Genomic DNA, 21799 nt, shown 5'->3' on the forward strand with positions numbered 1-21799 from the left:
CCATCCATCCATCCATCCATCCATCCGTCCATCCATCCATCTATCCGTCTGTCCATGTATCCATCCATCCATCCATCCATCCGTCCATCCATCCATCTATCCGTCTGTCCATGTATCCATCCATCTATCCATCCATCCATCCGTCCGTCCGTCCATCCGTCTGTCTGTCCACCCCTCCGTCCGTCCATCCATCCATCCGTCTGTCCGTCCATGTATCCATGTATCCATCCATCCGTCCATCCGTCTGTCTGTCCATGTATCCATCCATCCCTCCGTCCGTCCGTCCATCCATCCATCCATCCGTCTGTCCATGTACCCATCCATCCATCCATCCGTCCATCCGTCCGTCCATCCGTCTGTCTGTCCACCCCTCCGTCTGTCCATCCATCCATCCGTCTGTCCAGGTATCCATCCATCCATCCGTCCGTCCGTCCATCCATCCATCCGTCTGTTCACCCCTCCGTCCGTCCGTCCATCCATCCATCCGTCTGTCCATCCCTCTGTCCGTCCGTCCATCCATCCCTCCGTCTGTCCACCCCTCCGTCCGTCCGTCCATCCATCCATCCGTCTGTCCATCCCTCCGTCCGTCCGTCCATCCATCCCTCCGTCCATCCATCCATCCGTCCGTCCGTCCATCCGTCTGTCTGTCCACCCCTCCATCCGTCCATCCATCCATCCGTCTGTCCATGTATCCATCCATCCATCCATCCATCCGTCCATCCATCCATCTATCCGTCTGTCCATGTATCCATCCATCCATCCATCCATCCGTCCGTCCGTCCATCCGTCTGTCTGTCCACCCCTCCGTCCGTCCATCCATCCATCCGTCTGTCCGTCCATGTATCCATGTATCCATCCATCCGTCCATCCATCTGTCTGTCCATGTATCCATCCATCCCTCCGTCCGTCCGTCCATCCATCCATCCATCCGTCTGTTCATGTATCCATCCATCCATCCATCCGTCCATCCGTCCGTCCATCCGTCTGTCTGTCCACCCCTCCGTCTGTCCATCCATCCATCCGTCTGTCCATGTATCCATCCATCCATCCGTCCGTCCGTCCATCCATCCATCCGTCTGTTCACCCCTCCGTCCGTCCGTCCATCCATCCATCCGTCTGTCCATCCCTCTGTCCGTCCGTCCATCCATCCCTCCGTCTGTCCACCCCTCCGTCCGTCCGTCCATCCATCCATCCGTCTGTCCATCCCTCCGTCCGTCCGTCCATCCATCCCTCCGTCCATCCATCCATCCGTCCGTCCGTCCATCCGTCTGTCTGTCCACCCCTCCATCCGTCCATCCATCCATCCGTCTGTCCATGTATCCATCCATCCATCCATCCATCCGTCCATCCATCCATCTATCCGTCTGTCCATGTATCCATCCATCCATCCATCCATCCGTCCATCCATCCATCTATCCGTCTGTCCATGTATCCATCCATCTATCCATCCATCCATCCGTCCGTCCGTCCATCCGTCTGTCTGTCCACCCCTCCGTCCGTCCATCCATCCATCCGTCTGTCCGTCCATGTATCCATGTATCCATCCATCCGTCCATCCGTCTGTCTGTCCATGTATCCATCCATCCCTCCGTCCGTCCGTCCATCCATCCATCCATCCGTCTGTCCATGTATCCATCCATCCATCCATCCGTCCATCCGTCCGTCCATCCGTCTGTCTGTCCACCCCTCCGTCTGTCCATCCATCCATCCGTCTGTCCATGTATCCATCCATCCATCCGTCCGTCCGTCCATCCATCCATCCGTCTGTTCACCCCTCCGTCCGTCCGTCCATCCATCCATCCGTCTGTCCATCCCTCCGTCCGTCCGTCCATCCATCCCTCCGTCTGTCCACCCCTCCGTCCGTCCGTCCATCCATCCATCCGTCTGTCCATCCCTCCGTCCGTCCGTCCATCCATCCATCCGTCCGTCCGTCCATCCATCTGTCCATCCGTCCATCCATCCATCTGTCCATCCGTCCATCCATCCATGTATCCATCCATCCGTCCGTCCATCTGTCCATCCATCCATCCCTCCGTCCGTCCGTCCATCCATCCATCCATCCATCCGTCCGTCCATCCATCCATCCGTCCGTCCGTCTGTCCATCCATCTGTCCATCCGTCCATCCATCCATCCATCCGTCCGTCCATCCGTCCATCCGTGTATCCATGTATCCATCCATGAACATCCACACCGACTTCCTGCTGCGTTCAGGGACATCAGTTCATCTGACATTCTGAAGGCTGAAAATAAAATCAAGATCTTGTGACGTTAAGCCTTCAGTTTATGAAATTTCTTCCACAACCTCATGAACTTCCAGCAAACTGAGATTTATTTAACTTCTACAAACTTACAACAGTCCTGTTCATTAAACTCAACCTAATAAAAACCAGTTTTCAGATTTTTTAGTAAAACCAACGTGTTAGATTTTACAGTGCACGTGTTTGTGGGTGAGTTGGGGAATCTTTCCACACGTGTGTGAATTCCTGCTCAAGTCTACTTTAATAAGACTGTTGTTTAAGTATGAATAAAGTTATGTGTGTTGTGTGTCTGGTGGTCGTGTTGGGGTCAGAGGGAGGTTATTCACATAGGTCTAATGAGCTGACCAGGAATCATGTTTTATTTGTTTGCCAGTTTGGACAAACATCAGCTGAACGTGCGTCATGGCAACGGTCATCTTCATTCTTCTAATCACACAGAAATCAAGACAATCATCAAAGTCTTTCTCCGAAAGATTTTTATTTTCATCCTGAAATAATTTAACTCTGGAGAGAAATGAAACAGAGACATAAGTAAATTATAATTAACTAATCAAATTTAAAACATGCTCCATTTTAAAAATGATGATTGTATTATCGATGTTGTAATTTAACCACACCACAGACACGGAAATGTTATCTTCCATTTGCTGATTTCATCTTTTATCCATGTCCTGTACTTGCATACGTCCATCATGCCGACTGCTTCAGAACAGGCTAATTTAATATGTCCAACGAAAGAAATCCCTCCATAAACCTGGTTGTTGTACACCGCTCCTCCACCAGAGCCCTCCGTGGAAAGACATGAGTTATTACCTGCACTGTATGTGGGTTTATTCAAATTATGATGTAACCTAATTGATTGCATAAAAAACAATAAAAGACTGAAAATGTAAAGAGACCAACTTATGAAACAGGCGTCTCTTCCAGCGGTTTGACCACAGAACCAGCTTTGTTGCTTCTATCTGCTGGATTTTTGTTTCCTCTTCTTTTTATCTACTTTCTTTTTCACTTCTCATTATCCTCCTTTTTTTCTGTCCCCTCCAATCAGGTTCAGCAAGATTACATAAATGGTATAATTCAAAATAAATGAATAGGATAAAAAAATCAGATTATCAAGAGGAGCCTTATACTCATTAAGGTCCTACTGGCAATGCAAATTTTTCCAGCACAACAGCAGCCAGACCATCATTCTGCCGCCACCATGCTGGACAGAAAAAGAAGTTAGCACCACATTTCATTAGTAATTGTTTGAGGTATTTTACTGTAACAATAGATGGGATTTTCTTCTGAAAGATCTCCCGGAAGTCCCTCTGTACATCCGGTAAAGCTTGACGGTATTAAAAAAAAGCAGACGGACTGTTTCCAGACGACGTGGATTCTGCTGCTGTTTAACTTACTCTAAACATCTGTTTACCGCCTTGTTTACCGTAAACATGTCGCACACCGTCGTCACGACAACAACGACCACGGTTCGGTCTTCCGGTGACAGCGTCCTGAACATGGGCTACACCCAGACCATCCCGGGGCTGCTGAAGATGGGACAGCTGGTGAGAGTCGGAGCTGGTGGAGGCGGATCCGCCGCACCGCTCCTCCGCACGAGCCCCAAACGTTGCTCCACTCCGCGTCTATCAGCTGTTTGTGTCCAGATGAGCTTTGAAAGGCAGAAGAATTCTGTTTTAAACGTGTTGTGCAGCTGTTTTTATTTCAGTAGCCTGATTTTCCCTCCTCAAACCTTCTTGTGATTGTTTATATTATTTAACATGATGCAGGCCTGTTAAGGCATCAGACACTAATCTAGATCTGGATCCAACCAGCTGGAAGAAGGTAAAAACCAAGCCCACAATGACAGCTGACAGCCCATTGTGTTGCGTTCAAAGCACTTTTAAGGTACCAGGGTTGATAAGCCAGGTCTGTGTTACTATTTTCTATGTCTGGAGATGTTTCTCTAACTAAATTATGGCAGACTGGAACCTTTTAAAGAGACAACAAACCTCCTATTTACCACATTATGTTTGTGCAGGTTGGACAGTATTACCAGCGATTAGATCCAAAATAGGTTATTATTTGCAACGTGAATGTGGATTACAGATGTAAAATACTGTGTACATTCATCAATATGTCATGTCTAGTAAATGTTATTGGCTGCTTTTCAACCCGTCCTAGCTGTTTGGATCTGGCTTCCTCTGGTTAATAATAAATACAGGTTTGCTTTAAGAGGAAAAACATTAAGGTTGTTTTATACATTTGGAAAAATCAAAGCATGCATTTCTCTGTGAGGCAGCCATGACTTTGTTAAACCTCTGTGATAATACTACACCACCCCACAGAAGAGTAAACCAACTACATTTAGCTATTTATCCCTTTTCACTTTGGAGGAGATCTAGTTTAGATCCACTTCCATCAAGGATGGATATCTGAGGAAGGCTGGAGTTAATCCGGGTTAAGGGGTGGGTCAGCTGGTCTGGTGAGGTATTATTCTATTCTAGTCTATTCTATTCTATCCTATTCTACAGTCATTTAGCAGACACTTTTATACAAAGCGACTTACATTTGAGAGTAAGAACAACACGAGCATGAATTCAAACAAGATGGACGTCATCATTAAGTTGTAGTCAGACTGCTGGAGTCCAGGTGGACCAGGTGCTGTCATGTAGTGCTAGAGGCAGTGCTTATAATTTTTTTTTTTTTTTTTTAAAGTCATTTTGTTTAAATACAAGATCACGATTTCATCAAACAATATCATCTTGGGCGTAAGTCCACGTAGCTTCTTCAGTACCTGGTTGAGCCAAAGATCTGGACAAATCTTTCTAACTCATTCTGAGTAGAAGAGTTAAGCTAAGTGTGGAAATGCTCCTTAAACAACTGAGTCTTTAGCTTGCTTTTAAAAGTGGATAAGGACTCTGCGGATCGGACGGAGTTTGGTAGATGGTTCCACCACCGGGGAACAACAGAGGAGAAGAGTCTAGCTACTGATGTGGCGCCACCTTGTGGTGGGAGCACTAGGCGTCTTTCACTGGCAGAGCGTAACTTTGTCTGCAAACATATGATGGCTGCCACATGTTCCTAGCGTTTGTTTGGCACATAGGCCGCTCGCGTTGACACGAGGTAACGTGTCGTATGTGCGAGTTGCAATATTGACCTGAACACTAGAGGCACTCATGCAAACAAGAGCATGAACACAAGGTCCGAGGTAAACACGATGGCTGGTAGTTTTGAAGACCCTCTCTCGGACCTTGTCTGCAACTACTGGCTTCTGTAAGATTTTTCTTCCCCGTTTCACAGTGATAAACACTCACGCCTTAACAGTTAGCAAATTGGAAACGTCTCTGGGGGTTGATGCCTCGAAAATACAACATGACCCATAGATTGACCTTTTCACTATTTCAACGTCCAAGTGCTCTGTACTTCCCCTTGTGGCTCCAGCATTGAGTGTTTTTACTGCGCTGTGCTTCCATCGTTCATAGTGAGTATACACACAAACGTAGCGGAACGCTGACGTTCACAGCGAGTATATCCCATCCCTTAATGTGGAGTTTAATTCCATTGTTTACATGTGGAGTAATATTCTCCCCTGGATGAGACTCATGTTGAACAGCCTTTCCAAACCATTTTACCCCGGGACGAGTCACATTCAGAGAAAAGAAAAGCTGATCTCATATGTATACACCTTAATCAGACTACTACGTCCTCGTGTATACACCTTAATCAGACTACTACGTCCTCGTGTATACACCTTAATCAGACTACTACGTCCTCGTGTATACACCTTAATCAGATTACTACGTCCTCGTGTATACACCTTAATCAGACTACTACGTCCTCGTGTATACACCTTAATCAGACTACTACGTCCTCGTGTATACACCTTAATCAGACTACTACGTCCTCGTGTATACACCTTAATCAGATTACTACGTCCTCGTGTATACACCTTAATCAGACTACTAGGTCCTCGTGTATACACCTTAATCAGATTACTACGTCCTCGTGTATACACCTTAATCAGACTACTACGTCCTCGTGTATACACCTTAATCAGATTACTACGTCCTCGTGTATACACCTTAATCAGATTACTACGTCCTCGTGTATACACCTTAATCAGATTACTACGTCCTCGTGTATACACTTTAATCCGACTACTACGTCCTCGTGTATACACCTTAATCAGACTACTACGTCCTCGTGTATACACGTTAATCAGACTACTACGTCCTCATGTATACACCTCAATCAGACTACTACGTCCTCGTGTATACACCTCAATCAGACTACTACGTCCTCGTGTATACACCTCAATCAGAGTACTACTTCCTCGTGTATACACCTCAATCAGACTACTACGTCCTCGTGTATACACCTTATTCAGACTACTACGTCCTCATGTATACATCTTAATCAGACAACTACGTCCTTGTGTATACACCTTAATCAGACTACTACGTCTGATCTACATTTAATAATAATCTGATAAATAATGATGTAAAATAAGATAATAAACCAGTTAAACCTGCAGTGTGACTGCAACGTAAAACACCTTGTAGAAATGTAGTGGAGTAGCAAGTAGAAATATATGCTGTAAAATGTAGTAAAAGTTCAAATTGTCCATGACTAAATACTGAAGTACAGATACCTAAAAAACAGAGTAATGAAGTACTTGTACTTTGTTACATTCCTCCACTAATTTGTGGTAATCATTATTTCTCGTGTTTCTTCGAGGTAATTTTTTTTCTAGTTTATTTGTTTTTCTGTTTGTGTTTTTTGGTGATTAATTTATTTTGTGTTGTCTCGTTTGAACAGTATGGAGTTTATTTGCCGTTGCCGCTGTGATTTTACTTCAGTGTGCTTTTCTCTCCTGTAACTGTTTCTGGGATTTAGTTTTTATGCCTTTGTGGTGGTTTTTGGGTTATTCGTGCGGTTTATTTGGTCCTTGTTGCTTCTGTAGCAGCTGTTCTGCTTGTGGTGGGTTTTATGTGGGTCTTTTTAGTGGTTTGTGGGTTTTTATGTCTGGTTCATCCTGTTTACTCTCAGCAGATCTAATTAAAAGGTTTCCGTTCGGTTTGGAGCTGATTGAGATCTCCGGATAAAATGAGTCAGAAGCTGGGTGTCTGTACCAGCGAGATAAGCCTCTTCCTCATTTTAACCAGAGTTTGATTCTCATAAAACTTTCTGCTTTCTGTGTCCGTCTCATCTGTGTCCTCCAGCTCTCCCTGCTCATCTCCTTCCTGTGCGTCCACTGCGCTCACGGATGGCCCAACTGGTACGCTTTCCAGTTCTTCGAGGTGGTGGTGCTGTGGTTCTTCTTCGCCTTCCTCATCTTCTTCATCATGCACCTGTTGAGGCTGCAGGGGAGGATGCCCTGCATCAACTGGCCGCTGACGGTGAGCACGGATTGCCTTCAGGCTGAGGTTTTTCAGCTCTCTGCAGGTTTATCTCCACATTATCTCACTTCAGGTTTCCCCTGAACTTCTGCTCTGCAGACGCGACTTTCATTCCTCGGTGTATCTGAACCGGAACCAACATGCATCCTTTACAGGCCTCAGAAGGAGGAAGGAAGCTCCAGCAGCGTTGCAGCTTATCTAAATGACTAAGAACTAATGATGTTTTACTCTCAGGTGGTTTAAACCTTAAACCTTCAGCAGGTCTCCTCCACCACCAGGAGCGGTGGTGTGTAGCACTGTGGGTTAAACTGATGGATATTTTACCCTTTAGCTGATCTATGGAGGTTTTCCAGGCAGGAGGTTTACAATCCAGCCACTAAATGTAGTTTTATTCAGAGACTCTATCTGGTAAATCCACAAAGATCCATGATAACAGCATTATTTATCACATTTCACCATAAAAACATCACCATCACTACTATGTTGCTAAGAGACCTCTATTTAGACCTGGACATGATGATGAAGCAACTTCCTGTCAGACTTTCCACCAATCAGAGAGCTTAGATTGACGGTAACATCCAATTAGGAGCAGCCAAAGATCAACCAGTGAGCAGAAAGTTCTATGTGTGTGTGAAAAGAAGAAAAATAATGCTCCTCTATGGCTGGAATAAAGCCAAGAAGACGTTTCTGATGCACGGTGGCGCCACAAAGCAGCTGAGCTGGAGTTGGTTTAGTGAGGATAGCAGGTAAATAGTAGCAGGAATAACTGGAAATGAGGAAAAAGTGGAAACATGGAAATAGTTTCTGTTGTGTGTTTGTTTTTACTACAAAGTGCTGTAGTGCTGGGGGGCGGGGGGCCGGGGGGTCGGCCGCCTCTGCCGAGTATTGGACGGTGGGCTGGACGGCGTTTCAGCGGGAGATTAATGTCTGTAACGTTTCTGCTTTAACGGAAACTTGGCTCGACCCTCGATCCCGGACTGGGCCGTTGTTCCCGGGGGGCTCTCGGCTGGACCGGACTGTGAATTCGGGGGGAGCGGGGGGCATGGTGTTTATTTCGTGCTGAACAAGTGGTGCTCAGATGTGGGAATTATTTCTACGGGCTGTACTCCGGACCTGGAGCATGAACAGATGCTGGCCATATTATCTCCCGCGTGGTTTCACATCGGTTGTCATGACAACAGTGTATGTTCCACCACACGCTGAAACGAAGGAGGCCATGAAGAACTGCTTGAAGTTATCAACAGAGCCGAGACTTCATGGCCTGAGGTGGCATTTATTGTAGCCGCACCAACCTGAGGAAAGTCCTGCCGAGATACCACCAACACATCAGCTGTTCTACGCTGGCGACAACACACTCGGTCATGTTTACACCCCTCACGCAAACATGTATACGGCCCTCCCTCGCTCTCCTTTAGAGAAATCTGATCACGCCTCAGTTCTGTTGCTGCCTTCCTGTGGACAGAAACTGAAGTGACTCGGACCATTCAACAATGGTCGTCCAATCGGGTTGCAGCATTCAAGCCCGTCCCAGCAACTCAGGGACGGCTTCATACCGCAGGACATGAGACTTCTAAATGCTGTCACCTTTAAATAACATCTTATTTCTTATTATATTTTTACTGTAGAACTTATTTGTAGTATTCTTGCTTTTTGTGTTTGAATATTTTTATTGTGGTTTATATTATTTTTGTTATGAGAACCTGGATCTAAGAATTTCACTGCCAATGATTGCTGATGTAACTGTTGTGACGGATCAAAGTGGTTTTATTGTGAGCAGATTTCCTGCTGAAGGACCACGAGGCTCCAGCTGGAACTCGGGTCCTCTGAACGTACCTGCTGCACAGGTGCATGTTTGCAGGAATCCTGCAGCTCTTCTATCCTGATGTGGTTCAAACTCAACTCGTCTCCGTCTTTAATTGAGGTGCAGAAGAAGAATCTCAGAGCAGCTGATGGAGATCATTAAACACTTTTTCACCTGTAGGTCGATGAGGAGGAACTTTCTGTCCGAGATGTTTTTCATCCAACCGGGCTTGTAAACCTGACAGGGTCTTGTCCCCAGTCCGGCCACAGGTCCGGTCTCTGGTCCGGTCTCCGGTCCGGTCTCAGGTCAGGTCCCCGGTCCGGTCTCAGGTCAGGTCCCCGGTCCGGTCTCAGGTCCGGTCTCCGGTCCGGTCTCAGGTCAGGTCCCCGGTCTGGTCTCAGGTCAGGTCTCCGGTCCGGTCTCAGGTCAGGTCGCCGGTCTGGTCTCAGGTCAGGTCTCCGGTCTGGTCTCAGGTCAGGTCTCCGGTCTGGTCTCAGGTCAGGTCCCCGGTCTGGTCTCAGGTCAGGTCCCCGGTCTGGTCTCAGGTCCGGTCTCAGGTCAGGTCCCCGGTCTGGTCTCAGGTCCGGTCTCAGGTCAGGTCCTCGGTCTGGTCTCAGGTCAGGTCCCCGGTCTGGTCTCAGGTCAGGTCTCCGGTCTGGTCTCAGGTCAGGTCCCCGGTCTGGTCTCAGGTCCGGTCTCAGGTCAGGTCCCCGGTCTGGTCTCAGGTCAGGTCTCCAGTCCGGTCTCAGGTGTGGTCCCCGGTCTGGTCTCATTTGATTCTATTTAATTTATTCCCTTTATAATTTTGTTTCTATTCTGTTATTGATTTAATTTTATTTGATTATTTTTAATTAATTATTAAAATGGATTTTATTTTTATTTCATTTAATTGATCATTTTGTACCTATTTTATTTAATTTATTGTTAAATTTTCTTTTTTTTATTTGTTAAATTTGATATAATTTTATGACAGTAGGGACAGTAGAAAACAGATTTTAGAACTTTTATCTTCTGGCTGATGTCTCGGCTGGTCGATGTTACTGGGATTTGTAAACAGCAGAACATCCTCGTCCGTGCTCTGGAAGTCCACCTTTCCTCGCTAACCTCTCTACGGTTCTCGGTTTTTCTGGACCGCTGTGACTGAAGCAGGCTGAACAAGCCACCATGCCGGAGGACTCTGGACCTCTGTGGTGAAGGCCTCGTGACCTCAGAGGCCATCTGGGCAGATTTCCTAGAACTCGGTAACTTCAGCAGATGGATCGGATGGCTCGGTGTTCCATCCCGTCATGTTGTAAACGTGTTGGAGAAAGAAAAACCTGCTCGGCCCGACGGAGCTGATCAGAAATCAATCAGCTGTTTCTTCTCTTTCAGGAGTTCTTCCATTACTCCGTGGGCGTCGTCCTCATCTTCATCGCCTCCATCGTCGCCGCCGTGAAGAGTGGTGGCGTTTCAGCGCTGGTGGTCGCATCGGTACGTAGCCGCACACACCTCCAGCTACAAAGACGAGCTGCCCGGTTTTAACCAGTTCAGTCCACTCTGCCGCTTGTTGGAAACTTCATGACGTTCCGGGCTGAGCCAGGCCTGGTTCTGAAGTCTGAGGCAGGGTGAGACCTCTGTCTCAACATGATCCGGCCTCCGTCCTGCAGCGACAGCCCCAGTTGGGACGTTGGGACTTGCAATGATTTACAAGCCTCATCAACATATTTTATTCCCACTAGAAAATAAAAACATGTCAGAGGATGAAACTGAGTGAATCTGGTGCAGCAACACGTCTGGAAAAATTTGGATCAGGAGCAACAAAAAGCTGGAAAAGTAACTGGTACAATCCAGAAACACCTGGAGGAGCATTTATTTATTTATTTTTATTTTTATTTAACCTTTATTTAACCAGGTAAAAAATGTTTGAGAACCAGTTCTCATTTGCAAACATGACCTGGCCAAGAGGCCCCAGCAGGAATAAATAACGTACATACATACAAACATACATGGAGCATTGGACAACTAATCAGTAGGACTGGGAGATCAATCGAATTTTAATCTTAATTACGATCTGGGTTTCCAACAAATAAAATCATCCGATTATTTGCTCCTTCAGTTTCCTTGTGCTGTTTTCAGCACTCTGCTGCAGACTCCTCCCACTGCTGCAGACTCCTCCCACTGCTGCAGACTCCTCCCACTGCTGCAGACTCCTCCTGCTGCAGCAGACTCCTCCCACTGCTGCAGACTCCTCCCGCTGCAGCAGACTCCTCCCACTGCTGCAGACTCCTCCCGCTGCAGCAGACTCCTCCCACTGCTGCAGACTCCTCCCACTGCTGCAGACTCCTCCCACTGCAGCAGACTCCTTCCACAGTCCGACCACTTTCCTTTTATTTAATGTCTAAATAACCCACCAGTTCTCAGAGACACAAAGAGACTATTTTTTTCTCGCCAAAGACCAGTGTTCAGTTAACACAGTGAACAACCCGGATTGAAGAACCTCATCACCACTCTGGACAGACGGCGTCACGGCCATCTCGTCTCCATGTGGTGTGAAGGACGTGGCTACAGATGTTTTGCCACCGCTACGGACCTGTGGTCAAGCTACACCATAGAGCCGGATATAAATCTCACACTAAATTTCATTGACACAGATTTCAACATGAAAACAAAATGTCTCCAGACTCGTGTCTTCCAGATCACACCAGGCAGAACATAGCTGCTGGTCTGAGAGGAGCATTTCAGAGAGGCAGAGTCTCTCAGATGGAAAGATGGATAGAGGTTCACCAATCTGAGACAAACTGGATCTAAAACTGTGGAACAATTAACATCTTTTCTGTTTTCTGTTTTTTTTTCCAGGTGTTTGGGTTCATAGCAACATTCCTGATGGCCGTTAATCTGTGGACATCTTACAGTGTGGCCTGCGGCCCCCAGGCTGGTAGGTCCATCCTCAATCTGAAATTCACAGAATGCGTAAAGCAGAAACTTCTGTGTGACCGTCAACATGCGCTGATGGTTGCAGGGTGAACGGAGGGGCATCTGTTGAGGGGTCATGTGTCTTTCTACATGTGCTTTGGTGAAAAATGGCCTTTTCTGTACTCAGTAAACACAAACAGCTGTTAGTGTGTTTATGCATCTGGCTTCAACCAACTCCACCAGGAGAGGTGGGTGCTGGTCGTGGCCTAAAGGAGGTCTTTACCATCTGGACCTGGTCTAACAGGTGCATAAGTAGAGCATTGGGTCACATGTTGCAGCATCTCTGTTGGGCCTGCTAGTAGTCCCGCGGCTGGATAACATTACTGGCAAAAATACCACAATTTCCTGCATCTGCCAGCAAGGAGAAGACAGCTGAATCTAGAGAAATCCAGAAAAATGTCAAATATCAGGACTTTTCTTCCAAAAGAAATGTTGACATTAAGAAATGAAAGGTTTTAAACTGGAATGATCGAGCGATTAAATGATGTGGTTTTGATGTGATAAAGGTTTTTAGAGGGACTAACTGATACTACATAAATATACGTACTTATATCCAATCAGATATTCAAGACTCTAACCACCACAATAGTCCCACTCCCCTCATATAGAAAATAATTATTCCTTATTTAATTATACTATTTGATTTTACCTTTTTTATTTCATTTTTATATTGAATTTAGTTTCATTACTTTCCATTTTATTGCTATCATTTGATTATTTTAATTTGATTTTGCTTTATTTTTTCATTTAATCTAATTTTATTTTTAAATGTAATTATTTTATTTAATTCATAATTTAAAATTTTATTCACTATTATTCAATATTTATTAATTTGCATATTTTCTTTACTATTTATTTTATATTTTTATGACGGTAAGTTTCAGAGTTAAAGGGTTGGGTGATTATTTTTTTTTTATTTTGTGCTTGTACATTTTTGCCACCAGAGGGTGGAGAGTTTGAGGTCACGAGGGTTTAGAGCTTAATTCGTAGAAGTTGTCCCACAGCATTCCTGTGATGTTCCTATGGGAATGGGAGGTCTCCCGAAAGGATGCCGTGGTTTTCCAGGCCTGGAGTCGGATCCAGAGCCGGTGGATCAGAACGGCTGCTTTCATGGAGGAATGTTGTCACAGCTGATCAGGCGTTAAATGGAACCAACAAGCTTTCAGTGATAACCAGACATGTGAGCTGGACACACATGATGAAGTTAACCCCTCGCCCCCCATCCTCACCCCCATCCTCACCCCCTTCCTCCCTCCTGACTCATCTCATGTTCCCATCATGCCTTTCTGTCCCCTCCAGGTGCATCAGTGTAGAAAGTGGCCCGTCATGAAGAAAGCAGAGGGCTGTGTGGGCAGTTTGCTGCATCCTGGTCAATTTTCTGCCTGGCAACCACCTGCATAATCAACCTGATTGGATTATAAGTCATACTGCAGAGGTAAAGGAGCTGACCCAGGACGAGCTGCCCGAGACATAAACATCCCAGATCATCACAGTAAAAACCCTGACAGGACAGCAGTTTTTTATTTCATACTGAATCATTTCCAACCTGGACCGTCTCATGTTAAAGGTGCTCTGTGTCACATTTAACCAACACCACAGTGAAAACAATCAGCCACCTGGTAGTCCTGATAATGTTTTATTGTTCATCATTTCAACCCTCCTTAACCCTCCATCTCCACTCAAACATGGAGAACCTTCCTCCTGCTATGTGCCATAAACCAGCCCAGATAAAGTTCATGCTTAACCCTGCAGGTCTGAATGCAGCCGAGTCTCTGGTTTGGTTTTATAAATAAAATATTTTCCTCAGCAGTTTACGCATTAATTAGCTTGATTTTTATCCCACCTATTCATTGTTTTCTTAAAGTACTTTAAATTCTAGTGAAAGGATTTTGGACCAGTTATTTATTCAACCACTGTAGCCCCTTTAGCTTATTATGCTAATCCTTTGCTAGTACAGTTTGTTTGTCATGCTAACAAACATGACCAAGCTAATCAGAAAAATGACTCGCATGCTAATGTTTTTTGGCATGCTAATACATAACTCAGGAGCTAAAAACAATATCATGCGAACAGTTCATTTAAATTGAATTGTTCAAATAGCTAGCTAGCTAGCTATGCTAACGATGTGAAGAAACTCGAAATACAGAAATAAAGAGAAAATAGGTATTTTAACTAATAAATAAAGGCTGGTGGTAATTTACAGCTTCTTTTTGTCAGGAAAGCTCATGTGCCGTTGGAACCAGTGAGTAAATCTGTTTTTAAACGATGATTCTGGGCTTATTCTACGTCTGTTTCCCATTAATGTGGCTACTGGAAATTATGTGAATAATCTGCTCTTATACATGAAGATGCGGTTAATCCGATGGCGTATGTATGGGTGGAGATCCATAATGAAGTTAATGAAATATATGTTTCAGGTGGCTGAAAATTTAACCTCCTGAGACCAGGCGTCCTCATACGAGGACATTGCAGGTTTAGTCTTCTAGTAAATAGTAAATTCTGTGTAAATGGAGCCTGTTGCACCAAATGTAGACATTTGGTGGCAAAGACATAACATAACATAATAAACCTGCAGAAAAGGGCTGCAGAAATATGTTAATGAGAAATAAACCAGAATGATCATTTAAATAAAGGATTAATCCACTGCTTACTGGCTCATTGAACAGCTGTTTAAACCAGGTTATGGGCAGAAAAGACGTTTTAAGTGCGTATGAACTGACAAAAAGAATAAATTTATCACCAACATTTTCAAATATGTTATACAACAAAAAGCTTTCGTGTGGTTTATAATATTACGAGTAAAATAACTAGAAAGTGTTAAAGTGAATTAAATATAACTAACACTGCAGCACATTAACATCCACCGTCTCCGTCTGTCCGCGTGGCTTTTATCACGTTTTACTTACAGCATGCTGTTATTCTTGTTTTACTGCAGGCTACGTGGGGCTTTTCCTGGTGCTTTTACAAAAACAAGCTCAGTATTTGAATCTAAATTTACTCTGAATTTTAATCGTTTAGTAAAAAAGCACATCAGTGAGAGTTTTACAAGATGCCAGTAACAGAAACAAGAGCCCGTCCTCAAAACTAAACCGGATTTAAATGTCTGCAGACGATCACATGCAGAAACTTACAGGCGGTGGAAATCTGACTGCACAGATTCATGAATTAATCCGACGTGTACATAATAAGGGATGGATGCATGGGTTTTATAAACTTCACCTGCATTATCCAAATGTTTACATGGATTATAAATGTTCACCATCAGATGTTTTGGTGCATGATACTAATGGATAAATAAAACAAATTAAAAATAAATGGATAAATTAATATCAGTACAGATTAAACACTGTAAAACTCAAATATATCATTAAATGTTTTGAAATCTTTTGAAAACTCTGCATCTAGTTCACAGAAAATAAAAAAGTATTAAAAATGTAATGATTAGTAAATCCTGCTGCGGTGAAATAGGCACAGAGTAATAAAGAGTGAAGGTTTAATACGTCATTCGCTGCACTAAATAGAAAATAATCTCAGCATGATCACAAAAATTCAATCTCTGACTGTTAAAGCACAAGACGCAACTCTTAGCCTAAACCCGCATGTTGTCCCAGCATCAAGCCCGTTCACCTCTTTATTACTCTGTGGTTTTTTTATTTCGCTTGGTGGAGTTTTATTGATCTGCACAAAGCCATCGGCACCGGGAGCGGCTGAGCCGGCGGTGCACCGAAACTCAGTTCTGCAAACATTTCGATGACGCCGTGTTTAAAACAAGGCAAGATGGAAAACTGGAGGCTTGTTCAGATTTTAATAGATCAGATTTAACTGTGTGCTTTTAGTGCTGCAGCTACGTTTGATGGAAACGAGCTGACATTAAAATAAAGGTTAAATAAAAACTTAATTTCAGACATCAAATAGAAAACTAAGAGAAAAAATGATAAAGTAGTAATACTCCATCACTGAAAAGTTAAGTTTTCTTCATGTTTCATTCAATCTAGTTTAATTAAAATCATCTCGAGCCACTTTTAACGATCCCAGTACAGTTATATATAACTCCATATTAATACAATTAGTTTATGTTCCTGTTAAAGCCAATTAATAAAAATACGAGTTAATTACATGTATTTATATAAATCAGAAATGCGCCAGAAATAATTTTTTGTTGCTAACCTGCAGTACCCAGCTTGTTATTTTTTTTAAATTAAAACTAGTTTTATGGCATTTTTTAGTAATCTTGTGGCGTGGTAGAAAAACTAATAAAGATGTAATGTTAAGCATAGCTTTTTAAAGTATCACTCTTAGCTAAAATGCTAAGATTAGCATAACATGACTGTTATGGAAAACAAGCGGAAAATATATTTAAATGAGAAAGGATTGCATCAAGAGCAAATAGGGAGTTTATCCCTATAAGTTTATCCAGACAAAAGTTAGCTAGTACGCTAATGGTAGGTTGTTTACGCTAGGACAGGGGTGTCACAACTCAGGTCCTCAAGGGGCCGCTATCCTGCAGGTTTAGTTATTTTCTTGCTCTATCAACACCTGAATAAAATCAAGTGGATCCAACAGCTTCTTTTCAACTTCACACAATAAGCCCATAAATTTCAGTCAGGTGTGTTTAGATCAGGGAAACAATGAAAACCTGCAGGATACCGGCCCTCGAGGACCAAAGTTTGACACCCCGTGCACTATGAAGGGCAATTAGTTTAGATTAAAAGCTTGCTTGTTTCACTTCTTAGTAATATTCATTCATTCACTATAACATACTGTAATTTAAATTGAAAGAAATTCCCAAATTTTTTTTATTATGAAATCGAATCGATGTTAGCTAAGAAGCTAATGCTAAGCTTAAGTTAGCTAAACTGTTTGATGACATCACAGCAGTTTTCTTATAACCAAAAATATAATTCTGTGTTTCGTGTCTGATATTTTCCCAGAAGAAGTTATTATGTTACTTTAGTGTAAATATAATAGTTAAATAATAATGTGGCCCAGACGGCCCAAAGAGTAAAAGTGGACATGCTAATCGCTAACAACACTGTATTTTGATCTACATTAACTATATATCAATGCCACTTATTTATTTTTGACCAGATTTCTCCGAAATATCTTTCCAGTTTATCATTCAGCAAATTGTTTATGGAGTTATAAAAAAGAAAATGCTCTTTTTCTGGTCACAAAAGGTTTAACGAGCTTTACCAAGGACGTCTGCGTCTGAGAAATGTATGTGGAACTGAAACTTTCACCAGTTCTGGCTGAAACAACAAAACATCTTCGATTTAAACTCTAAAGTACTGCCTAACTGTTCATCAGATGCCAAAAAATCTGTGTGATTTCCACTGAATGTGTCACAATGTGAAAGGGTTCACAGACAGTTAATAATGTATTTAATCTGAATGTTTATGCTTTACTGGACAGACTGTTATTACCTATGGCGCATATTCCCTGCACCCCACCGCTGTGGACGGCAGCCTGAAGGCTTCAGATTAAAGGAATAATGTCTGAATTATTAATTAAAATCACATTTAACTAGAATTTTTGCGGTGAAGCTGCACATCTGGAGCGATAAACTCATTCTTTTTAAATTTACACCATATTTCTTCATTGTTTTTGAGAGCTTCGGCCGGAGACGGTGCTGCATACACAGTGTGCAGGACTTTCTCCACCGTTATCATCGCTGTTCTGTTCCACGCGTTTCTATGACGATCACATCAGCTGTTCTCTCTGACTGTGTCACGGTTGTTTTATTTTGAGTCTGGAGCTTTATTTTTATGATGCACTGATGAACGAGATGCAGAGCCGCCTCTGATGTAAAACCAGAACCTGGAACACTTGTTGAGAATCACTGGATAATATAAGAAAATATGCTGATTAAAATTAGTTATTTCATTTAAAGTTTGTATTTCTATTGTTGAATTTTAATAGACTAGTAAAATTTAGGGCTTTGGATTAGATCGTTTTATTGGTGCATCATTTCATTTTCTGGCTGGGAGTTTCTGTGTGGATCCAGAAAGGACTCTGTCGGGGATTGGGGCTGGATGTGAGGGAAAACCAACCTGCTGCTGAGCATCAGCAGCTGTTTACAGTAGAATTCCTCCAACTTTCTGTCAGACAAATATTTCTTCCCACATGAACTCTGACCAGACTGGTTCTGGTGTCCAGGTCGGACACCACCAGACTGTTACAGTTATTTATTTAGGCTTGGATGTCATGCTACCGCGCCTTAATGATGGTGTTCTTAGTGACGTGAAGTGGCCGGATGTCACGCTGATCGACTGTGGGATTTACGACGCTAGTTTGATCACCCTGATCCAGAACCTGGAACCATGTGGCTCGGTCCAGGATGGAGGCGGATCCAGTTGATGTGGAAGAAAATGGAAACATTGAAGGAAGATGACTCGATTATCGCTCTGATTATTTCAGTTAGCAGCTGTTTAAAAAGTCATTAATTAGAAGTTAATTATTGGGAAACATCCGTCCAATCAGGGCAGTTCATGTAAAATCAGATGTGGACAGTTTTTAGAGATTTCTCTTCCAGATCCCGTCTCCACCAGAACCCCGACTCTGTTTGGCCGAAGTTTAGCTGTCTTACACATTTATTGGGTGTATAATTATAAAGGCCAGCGATGACGTATAAACAGCTTCTTATAACTAAACCATTAACTTTCCTAATAAATACATCACTGGTTCCAAAACTTTTTGAGCCACGACCCCGAAAGACAACATACGATGGTGTTACAGATGCCTTATTGATAATTTATTTACACTTACAAACTCCATCAGTCTCTAATGCGCCCCCTAGTGGAATCCTCTGGTAACACCACCAGCCAGTACGAGAACATTTTCCCTCCTGATGGAGCTGGTTGCATAAAAAGCTAAAATATTCTCATCCCAACGGGAACGTGGATCCATTGGAACTCTACCGTCAACCCTTCTTCTTCTTCCATTCCACGTTTCCCGAGTTCCGCTTGATTCGGTCCTGGTTCTGGATCAGTGCTGGTGAAAACTGGTGTGGCCCAGTGGGACTTCCCTATAACGTTAAGATGGTTTCAGTTGCTCTCCAAAGTGCCTTAATGTTCTGTTGGCCACACTGGTTGCAGTGATGGTGGCGGCGGGAGGTTTGCGCTGCGATGGTGAAAGAAATGGTTTTAGTAGATTTTAGAAGATGTCTGCAGTATTAGAGTCCCATCACAAAGAGCTCCATGACTTTTGTGTTTTTTCTACATTTATTTAAAGTGTTAAAATACAGGTTGTAATTTGTTGCACGTTGTGAATTAAAGGCTCATTGCACCAATTTTCTGTCTCATTGCGATTTTTGCGTTAACTGTGGATAAAAGCAGTGGTTTCCTTTGAGTCCGGTGTGTTGAAGCAGGAAACTTTGGAAAATCTGCAGGACAGCGGCCCTTGAGGACCGACTTGGGCTCCACTGGCTTTAAAGCCAGACCAAGTAAATAAAATGGGGAAAAAATTCCCAGCGTTCTTCGAGAATTGTACCGTTCTCGGGGACAGTTTTAACAGGGTTTTAGCAAAATTTATTACCATAAAATTATTCCAAAGGTCTTAGACACTGTATTTCGATACATACAGCATTTAAAGGGTTTATAAAAATGACCAGGAATCCAAGCTGATGGGCAACCCTTGGTCCTGTCCTGCAGGACTTGCAGGTGTGTTGGAGCAGGAAAAATCTGCTTCAACACACCTGATTCTGCTTGTGGTGAAGTTCGGTCCAAGCCTGGAACTGGCTCTGATCTGCTCCTAGCCGTCCTGGAACTTTCTGCACCATCTTAAGGCTCCAGATATCTTTCCAGAAGCTACAGACATGTTAGTTCAGAGGTTTTATTTCAAACTGCATCAGACACGTCAGCTGTAAGATTCAGAAGATACAACTCTTCAGGAAGTTGAGAACATCTGATCAAATCAGGGCTGAATTTAAACAGTGATTTCATTACACGGTATTTTATCAGACGAGTCGACCTGCAGCCGGGTCACACATGGATTTCACTGGTTTTATGGGCTCAAAGTACCTGCAGGTTTTCAGGCAGATCTGAGTGAACTGACCTGGAAGAATGTCGCCACCTGCTGGAGGAAATACAAAATTATTAATATTATATTATATTATTATTAAAATTATTTTTATAATCACTTGATATATTTCAATATTTCATATTATATCAATAGTAATCTTATTCAAATATTTGATTATTCTTAATGTTCATAATTATTGAATTAATTCCAGTTATTAGATATTTATTGTTTATTGAAGTGCACATTTTAATTACATACATTAATGTCAGTATATTTATCTTGTTTATGTTTACACAGTCAAACAGAATCAGTTAAAATACATGCCCATCCTCCAGGTCTCATCCTTGCCACGTGTTTTTTATTCAGCTTTCATGTGGGCAGAATTTAATATTCAGCTTTTTTCTTCTACAATTGTTGTGCTCAGTGAAGCGTTTCAGGGGAAAAAACGTCATATTTGAAGGGGAAAGTCTGGATACTTCATTTTGTTTAGAATTTTCTTTTGTTTTTTTTGGTGGTTTATGTTAAAAACAGACCAAACAAACAAACTTAGAGCATGAATGAAAAGATGCTTTTCATGTGTACTCACCCCCTCTGCTTAAGAAGCTCCTAAATAATCAGTTGTGACCCGTTTGCCTTCAGAAGTCCCATAATGAGCTGCATTCAGGTCCACCTGTGTTCTCTCTGACGGTCACATGATCTCAGCAGCATTCAGCTGTTCTGAAACTCTAATGAAGGCACACCGGCTCTCCAGTCAGGTCAGGGACAACGTTGTGGGCAGGAACCAATCAGAGTTGGGTTATAAGTTCACCATCCCCAAACACACTGAATATGAAACAAACAGCGCCTCAAACTCAAAGTGGGCATTCAAAGAGACCAAAGGAACCCTGAAGGAGGTGAAAGCCCCCAGCAGAGACTGCTGGACCGGTCCAGACAACCACCATGGACCCTCCACAGACCTTGCTGATAAAAGTTCACCAGAAGGCTTGATGGAGGCTCCCCAAACATCTGGAACAAGGTCCTCTGGTCAGAGGAGACAAAAACGTAACTTTGTGGAACATGAAGGAACAACACCAACACCTCTCATCAGCCGCGGTGGAAACATGGTGGTGGCCTCGTGGTTACAGAGGTGGGCTTGACCGTAGGTACTAGAGGACCTACGGCCAAGTCCCAGGGCTGGCACTGTGAACCCCCGACCAAGGCCCTCCCCGGGCTGGCAGCCCCTGCTCCTGGTAGGATGGTCAAATTACAAGGCTGGATGAATTAAAGTGTTATAAATAAAAAATGACGGGGGGTATGTTCAGTGAGGTGTGGAGCTGCAAACAGCAATAAGTCTAAAGACAGGATTTAAACGGAGGGCTCACTGGGCGGCGGGTTAAACCAGCCGCGG

At 43.4% G+C, this 21799-nt stretch overlaps 1 protein-coding gene and 1 long non-coding RNA gene across 2 annotated transcripts; one reads left to right on the plus strand and one right to left on the minus strand.

Annotated features, from left to right (window-relative positions):
- Window positions 1–3592: 3592 nt before the first annotated feature.
- cmtm7 (CKLF-like MARVEL transmembrane domain containing 7) lies at window positions 3593–19680 on the plus strand. The gene is made up of 5 exons (XM_041987564.1): window positions 3593–3806; window positions 7464–7640; window positions 10813–10911; window positions 12277–12355; window positions 13693–19680. The coding sequence occupies exons 1-5, from the start codon at window positions 3693–3695 to the stop codon at window positions 13704–13706; spliced, it is 483 nt and encodes a 160-aa protein (XP_041843498.1). The 5' UTR covers window positions 3593–3692; the 3' UTR covers window positions 13707–19680.
- A 328-nt stretch (window positions 19681–20008) lies between these two features.
- Window positions 20009–21243, minus strand: LOC121641446. The gene is made up of 3 exons (XR_006010699.1): window positions 20999–21243; window positions 20275–20466; window positions 20009–20198 (listed from the first exon to the last, which is right to left on the minus strand). It is a non-coding gene; the product is annotated as an uncharacterized LOC121641446 (long non-coding RNA).
- Between the last annotated feature and the right edge of the window lie 556 nt (window positions 21244–21799).

The sequence above is a fragment of the Melanotaenia boesemani genome, chromosome 6 (assembly GCF_017639745.1).
Source record: "Melanotaenia boesemani isolate fMelBoe1 chromosome 6, fMelBoe1.pri, whole genome shotgun sequence".
Classification (NCBI taxonomy): Eukaryota; Metazoa; Chordata; class Actinopteri; order Atheriniformes; family Melanotaeniidae; genus Melanotaenia; species Melanotaenia boesemani.

What these genes read in the sequence shown, in the direction of transcription:
- cmtm7 (XM_041987564.1), top strand. Translation starts at nt 3,693, where the DNA reads ATGTCGCACACCGTCGTCACGACAACAACGACCACGGTTCGGTCTTCC. An exon ending in TGCTGAAGATGGGACAGCTG is followed by an intron (nt 3,807 to 7,463) that starts GTGAGAGTCGGA and finishes TGTGTCCTCCAG; the next exon opens with CTCTCCCTGCTCATCTCCTT. An exon ending in GCATCAACTGGCCGCTGACG is followed by an intron (nt 7,641 to 10,812) that starts GTGAGCACGGAT and finishes CTTCTCTTTCAG; the next exon opens with GAGTTCTTCCATTACTCCGT.